At 34.7% G+C, this 7,959-nt stretch overlaps 1 protein-coding gene across 2 annotated transcripts in view; it reads right to left on the reverse strand.

The window, feature by feature from the left end:
* Nucleotides 1-3,961: 3,961 nt before the first annotated feature.
* Nucleotides 3,962-7,959, reverse strand: part of LOC118744196 (ankyrin repeat domain-containing protein 13D) — a 24,659-nt gene continuing 20,661 nt past the window's right edge. For both annotated transcript variants that reach the window (XM_036477029.1, XM_036477031.1), the window contains one exon: nucleotides 3,962-4,740. In XM_036477029.1, the coding sequence (XP_036332922.1) occupies nucleotides 4,539-4,740 (202 nt within the window). In that variant the 3' untranslated portion in view covers nucleotides 3,962-4,538. The remainder of the gene's footprint in view (nucleotides 4,741-7,959) is intronic.

Genomic DNA, 7,959 nt, shown 5'->3' on the forward strand with positions numbered 1-7,959 from the left:
TATCATTGAATGAACTATATAGTTAAGCTTGAACTTGTATCGTTAAGTATTTTTGTAGTAGTCTGTAAGAAATCATGTATTTCTAGATTTACTAGATATGAATAAATAAATAAATAAATAAATTCGTCGGAAGATTTTTTTGTTTATGTATGTATGAATGTTACCGCATAATTTTTAACCACGTTAACCGATTTTATAATTTTATATATGGTACCTCAGAGGCGGTCCAACACTAATGTGATTTAGATACGATCACTAAAATTTTTATATGAGAATTGAAGTTGGTTTTGTTTTTTGCTTAAAAACTACTTGTTTACTTGTTTTTTCAAAGTATTTACGAATTGTTAGCTAGTTGATAGCTTTTGAATAAATCTGGATATTAAACCGTTATGAAAAATGTATGTATGCTTTAAAAATTACAATAATAGTTTGGTCAGATCGCCGTGTTTTGTTTTCTTGTAAAAAATAGGTAAAATACGTTGGGAGATCGATTTATTTTTTGCCGATTCCTTCCAGCATCAATTATTTTTTCATAAATCGATTTTTTTACTTCGATCTGGCATCTCTATCATACATGTGAGGTAGCAAGCTTTCTATGCGCATAGTACATTTTTTGGAGAACTTAAAAGGTTCGTTTGTAGAAGCCTTTGAACTTCACATTGTACAATTTTGGAAATTTAAAAATTTATACAAATAATTTTGTACGTAGAAATATAAAAGTTGATACTTAACATGTATGTCATACATATGAGCGTCTGGTATTGGGGATTGAAAATATGGTTTGGATCAAATAAAAACTGGTCATAAAGGAGGCGGCGCGAAAATGGGCACATATTTAACAAATGGACATAATATGTATATGTATAAATCATGGTTCTCACTGAAACGATTTTTCATCCCAACACGCATACGCCCCTCATTCTTAAAGTTAAATTCTTAAAATTTTTGTTTTCGTTTTTTTCTCTAGCAGAACGTTTCCCAGACTTTTATTCTTATTTGATCCTCCTTGAAAACGTTCTCTATTTTTCGTTTTCATTTTGTTCTCATCGAAAACGTTCCCGAAAAATTCGTTCTCATTATGTTCTTCTTGAGAACGTTTCCGAGGGTTTTGTTTTGGCATCCTACGTTACATATGAAGATGGAGTCCGCTGGAATTACATGTCCTGTCGGACAGCAGATCCAAGGTTAGGTTAGTTTAGAGTGGCTTCTCCGCGCAGAGTGCGGAGCACACGTGGGCTGGAAAAGCCCTTTGTGACACCACTGGCCGAAGCCTTTTGCTTCTTTCCCTCCCATAGTAATTGAACCACCGAGTGCGTTTTATTTAGCACAAAAAGTCGAGAGCGTTCGCCGAGTTCAAATCGGCTAAACAATTTAGAAAGTACTTGATGAAGAATTGATTGCGCGTGTTGGCCAGGGCGGGACAAGGGCAGGGATAGTGTCCGTTGGAAAAACGCTACCACGGTCCGGAAGTGAAAACTGAGGTTTAGCGCGAGTTCGTCAGAGTAGATCCCGCTATCCACTCTTTTGTTAAGCTTGGAACCAACTGCATATATGGCCCAAGACCCTGGGTTCATGTCTGTGGCTCTTTCCCACTCGTTCCTCTCTGGGATTCTTGTGGAGAATTTGTTGTCTAAAGAGGGTAGAGAAGTGGTATAATCTATCTGTCGTAGATTATCCGGTAGAGTTTCAAGTATTTTTGCGTGTCCCTATCTGAGGTCTCTCCACGGCTGTATTGTATTCAACCTGGCAGCACTGCAGCCGGCCCGAAATTCGCCGTAGAGATCCACAGGTGGAGGATTTAACATTATTTCCAAGGTATTTAACCTCAGTTGAGAGAGTAAGTGCCACCCCGTTTAGGGTGGGAGGTTTGAATAAGGGAGTTTTATACTTCCTTGTGAAAAGTACCATTTGTGTCTTGATAGGATTGGCCTTGGACCAGATGTTTACCAGATCGAGTGCGCTTTGCAATAACTCACTCAGGACCTGAAGATGTTTGCCCGTTACCACGATCGCTATGTCATCAGCGTACGCTATGACTTGACAACCGATGCCCTTTAGGCTTAGAAGTAGGGTGTTCACTGTTAGATTCCAGAGTAGAGGGGAGAGAACGCCTCTTTGGGGAGTGCCTCTGGTCACATACTTTGTAATGAAACCATACCCCAGCTCTGATAGAAAAGTTCTCTTTTGCACCCCCGCCATGAGGGGGGAGTTAACAACAGACTTTGGGTAGATGTTGTTGAAACCACCCTCGATATTGAGAAAAACACCGAGCGTGTATTCCTTTAAGGCCAATCCTTTTTCTATCGTCGATACGATTTCGTGGGGTGCGGTCTCCACGGATTTTCCCTTGGAATATGCATGCTGATTCGAGGATGAGCCCCTCCATAGTTTTTAGAAAAAATGAACTGAGGCTTATAGGCCTGAAATCCTTCGGTTTCACATGAGCGGCCTTGCTTCCTTTTGGTAGGAATAAAAATTTTGCCTTTGTCCACTCGTGTGGTATGTGAGTCAGGGTTAGGCAGACGGGAGATCCTACCTCCTATGAGTTTTATAAACCAATTGAAATCTTATGGCCGCTATTAAATTGCGACGATAATTGATATAATCTTAAGCATACCTACATTTGACCACAACAAAAATTTCACACTTCACATTTGTGAATAAACTTTCAGTTTCTCAATTACTTTCATAATTCCTTTGAGTAATTGAAAAAAACTGAAGTACTTTTGCAATTCCAGGTAACGGGATTGGAAGAAAATATTTTACATTTTACATTTTCAGTTCCTTTCAAAGGAATTGAAAAAATTACATTTCTACCACGTAATTGGTTCTAATTATAATATGAAATTCCTTGTAATGGAAAGAAAAACAATTACATTTGAAATTACTTCTAGGGAATTGAATAAGTAATCAATCCTTTGCTGTGGACTGAAGGAGTTGATTCCTTACAATTTAGTTGTGATTGTAACGTAATTGCATTTACCCAGCTCTGTTTATGTAGTCATAAGTGGGCGGTGTCTGCCCATTTTCCAAAAATCTATAATAATTTTACATATTCACGGTGCTCCTGAACCGAAAATAAATGAAACATTCTTGCACCTCGAATAAAAAGTCAAAAATGAATATCAGTTGAAGATTATCATTTAAAGTTTATTGTTAGGAATCAAGTTAATTTATTAGGAATTGCTATTATTGTAATATTTTATAAAAACTTGTACAAAAGTTATATCATTCATACATTAGCAGTGCCTGTGCGGAGGCTCCTCCTCTATCAAGGGTCTGTTAGGGTGTTGACGTCTGTGGCACCCCATCAGAAACTGCTCACAAAGCATTTTATTGTGCTCCCTTACGGGAAGCACTTGGGCCTCGCTGTGTAGGTGGTGCTTAGGCGACATCATAAGGCAACCTGTCGCTGTCCGGAGTGCGGCGTTCTGACAAGTCTGAAGCTTCGTCCACTGCGTCGAACTAGTCCCCGGCGACCAAACAGGCGCAGCATAGTTTAGAACCGGCTAGCCAATTGCCTTGTATGTTGCCAGCGACGTTTCTTTGTTCTTTGCCCAGATAAAATTTGTAAAATAATGGTCAATATCGTCGTTTAAAGTACAAAACCGCGTATGTAATTCTGCAAAAACGCGTAACTGACATTGGTTGCCAAAAATTAGATTTGCTCACACAAGTTCTTGTCTCAATCCTTATCCATTCGTCCTGAAATATACTAGCCAGAAATGCTATTGCTTTATAAAAAAGAGAACCATTTTGAAATATGAGTGTTTTTACTCTCTAGAAAATAATTTATGCAACCTCACATACGCGGTTTTGAATTTGGTTGATGCGCGGTTTTGTACTTTAAACGACGATATATATGTATGTATGTATGTACATTGACCACAAGGAATACCACAAATACACCTAGCAATAAAAATAAAAGATTCTTAACACCTTTAAACTAAACTAATAAATATTAAATTGTTCTTATGTATAGCTCCACGATGTATTTTTGCATTTGTAACTGAGGATAGGATAAGCTTACAAATAAATATGAAGAATCACATGCATATGTACATATATAAAATTACTAAACGAGACACTTTTATTTAAGAGTGGTGAATTTATGTTTAGTTTATTGTACGCTAGTACGGAAAGCTTTTTGAAATGTCTCTGTATAATATAAAAAATTCATATAGTAATAAGGTATAGAAGATCTATAAGAAATATACTTATGCACTATATATTACATGCGATATTTTGAAAAAAAGTACCGTAGAAGACACGTTTGAACAATTTTTACCACGTTAAACGGACAGTTGTTGATTTACAGATGTTTTAAAAATATTGCTAATTACAAAGTTATTTGACTTCAAGGTTTTAATAGTTCTGTTCTTTGATATATGTATTCCTCTACCATTCTCAATAGAGTATATGTTTCCCTGCAGGGATTAATGATTGATATTGAAAATATTTCGAAGTTCGATCATATGGATAGATATATAAATATATATTCAAACACAATATTTTGTATGGTCAAAATTGACTTAGTTCTACTGTAAGCTAAGCTTTAACGCCTGTTCAATCATTTCCTGTTCACGCTGTAACTCAATTTCATACTGCTGCTGATCCTGTCGGCTAAGCTGTAAAGCAATCGCAAGATCAGGATCCATATAGCTAAAACCACCATCGTCATCATCGGTAGCTGGCGATCCTGTATTATTTGCGGCACCACACAACGACTCTTGCAGTACCCTGGGTTTTAAGTGAAAAGAAAATCGAACGGGATATACGTGGCAAATAGCGTTAACTACATAAATACATTTGGTAAATACTTTAATGAGTTTAATTAGCAATGACACAAACAGATTGGGAAAAAATAAAACAAATTGATGAATCAGAGCATGAATTCTTACGAGAATAAGTGAAATGTCAAAAATGAGTCTTTGTTATCAAAATATAGATACATACAGGGCGTATTTCTTTATTCATTCCGGATCTAGAATAGAATAGTCATATTTTATACGGAATAATTACGGTGACCATATTAACCAATGTCAAATAAAGGACTTTTTTTCAAAATTATTTGGGAATACGTACATACAACTTGTATGATAAAAGTACCTTACCCATATCGTAATTTAAATCAAATATTTACCAGTTAATTAACCGATTCCGAAAAATGAAGCCAAATCCTTTTCAAGGACTTCGCCATCCTTTGCTGCCAAAATGCATTTACCATAATTCATACTGCACGCCGAAGTCAGCACACAGTGGTTGAAAATTGGAATTTAATGTTTATAATTCACCGCAGTCTTCATTTTTCAACCAATTTTTACTAAAAACCAAAAAAAAAATTATTTTTGTGAACCTTTTGTTATAACATTTCAAACATTTTTTTGTAATTTATTCAGTTTGGGGAACCATACAATTGTTTTTAACTAGTTTTTGTTATGTAACATTTATTAACTGGAACAGGAGAATACATTTTCTTCAAAATTGCCACTTTTTCTGCATTTTGCACTAAAAAAATTAATATAATCAAATAAAAATTCACAAATCAGGCCCAACTGGTCTCTTGCAAATATTATAAGCATATAAGTGAAAAAAATTAAGGCTCCAGTGAATTACGAACACTAAATGCCAGTTTAGAACCACTGTGCAGCAGGGGGTTTATTGTTCTCTTTCAGTGGAACTGGAAACTCAGGGTGCAACACGATCCTGGGCACAACTTTCCCTGTGCTTTATAGATTGTGCGAAGATACCTATTAAAAAAACCCTTAAGTGGGGTGCGAAACAAACTGGCGAAGGTTTTCATTATATTTTATAAGGAACATTTTTATTTTTCATATTCTGTTTAAAAATTTACCTCTGAAAAACGCAGAGCTGATTCAAAGGACAGTTTAAGAAATAAAGGACAAAAGGCGTCCTTTATTTTGAAAAAAATTATAAAGGACAGGGGGTTAAAATAAAGGACGGATGATCACCGTAGGAATAATGGGAATAAAGAAACAGAAAAGAATAAAATTATTAGATATCAGCTAGAAAAGAACTTTTCACTGTTTCTCTATTAATATTTAATTTAATTTGCTAAAGGTTTTATTCGTAAAACAATTTGCATAAACTTACTTGGTTTCTCTAGCGCCATTATTTTCATGCAATTTGTACATATGCACACAATCAGCTGTTCAGCAGAATATTTTATGAATTCCGTGCTAAAGACGGAATGAAAAGAATGCGTTAGGTTATCCTGTAACATATTATCCAGAACGTTCCAACGAATAAGTAAACATAAAAATGTATTCCGAACGTTTGGAATGAATAAAGAAACACGCCCGCAATCTAACTAGAGCAAAGATCTAGAATAATAATTATTTGATAGTTCAGTTTTAAAAAGGCATCCCATATTTCGTCGGAATTATGAAATCCTTTATAATAATTATAAGTGAGACAAACTTTTTAAGTCATCGATAACTGATTTTGAGACTATAATTATAATTCCACCGTGCTAACAAGGCGAATTAATATAAGGTGATAGCAGGAGTACAAAAACAGAAATTTACATGTATGTATTTTGTTTTTGCTTTGGCGGCAGAAACTGTCAAAATCTGTAAGAGTGTGTGTAGAAATTCAAACAAAATTTTTCAATTTGACATCAGAAGCCGTGCGAATCACATACACAAAATCAGCTGATCTAGTAACACCACCTTATATAAATTCGCCTTGCGTGCTACAGTAATTTTGCTTCAGGCATTAATTTTTATGGAGTATTGTGGAAGATAAAAGGCTGTCGCATAAAAACACTTTAGGTAATATAACTATGTAGATTAAATAGTAACGATTGTACAGATTTGTTTTGAACTTACTTAAGCCAATATTACTTACTTTAGAAAATTATTTATAAGTTCAAAACATTACGTTACATATTTAAATAAATAAATATTTTAACTCCCAATTGTGTCTGATTTATATTTATGTAAACGTAGTTGATGTACTTTTAAAAGACTGTTTTCATCTTAAGTTGTACAAATGTTTTCTTCAATAAATATCAAACATTTTAATGTTTAGTTAGTTTCGAGTTACAATGGAAAAACTCGAAACTTTCGCTTTTCTTAAATTTTTGCAGCTCAAGAGACTATCTATTGCTTAAATTATTAAAAAATAAAGATAGTTATATGTCGAAAGTATATATAATCTCGAACAAAATATGCGCTTTAACTTATGAATCCGATGATTTGTTAGAGCTAATCCATTTTTTATAAAAATTTTTAGGGTAACCTGTTAATACCTTTAAGATTTAAAATCTAATTCAGATTTTTTTTTTGTATTTTTATAATCAAATTTAATACACTGAGGATGGTAGAGCGCAGCTGTAAATATTTGCCCATTTCTAAATTGCTGCCTTTTTTCTTTAACGGTCGCTGCCTTGTCTACCCACATCACTACAAAAACTGGAATCCGCATCAGAGCCGTTGGCGATTTCCTCAAAGCATTGCCAAATATCCTGGTGAGCACCCCGCTCAATAAAAGCTTTCACTAGAGTTTGACCTTTTTCATATGATTCAAATAGTTTCTCCATGCTAACTGATTTATATTTTCGAATTACTTCACTATCGACCCCGTTTTTAGATTTATTGATGTAAAAAAATTAGACCTGGGTAACAAAAAATAGCAACAATGAAGCACTACGGGACAATGCGGGAAGCAAGGTGATATGTAAGCATGCATAATCTCTGCAAAGAATTGCTGGCCATATCGTAAAGAAAATATCGATTGTACACTCACAAACATATCGACCCCTTTTCGCAAAATTATCGTATGTTACATTTTGTACGAAATGCATTTTTTTGATGCAACTTTGTTTTACATCCCATAACGCATCACCTGTTCAAATATTACGGCTTAAATCACAAAAGCTCCCCCTAAATTGACTGTAAATTTTATCGTATGTGACAATGAATTTTTTCTTGTGGG

This window comes from Rhagoletis pomonella, unplaced genomic scaffold, assembly GCF_013731165.1.
Source record: "Rhagoletis pomonella isolate Grant_MI unplaced genomic scaffold, Rhpom_1.0 Rhpom_scaffold_00008, whole genome shotgun sequence".
Taxonomy (NCBI): domain Eukaryota; kingdom Metazoa; phylum Arthropoda; class Insecta; order Diptera; family Tephritidae; genus Rhagoletis; species Rhagoletis pomonella.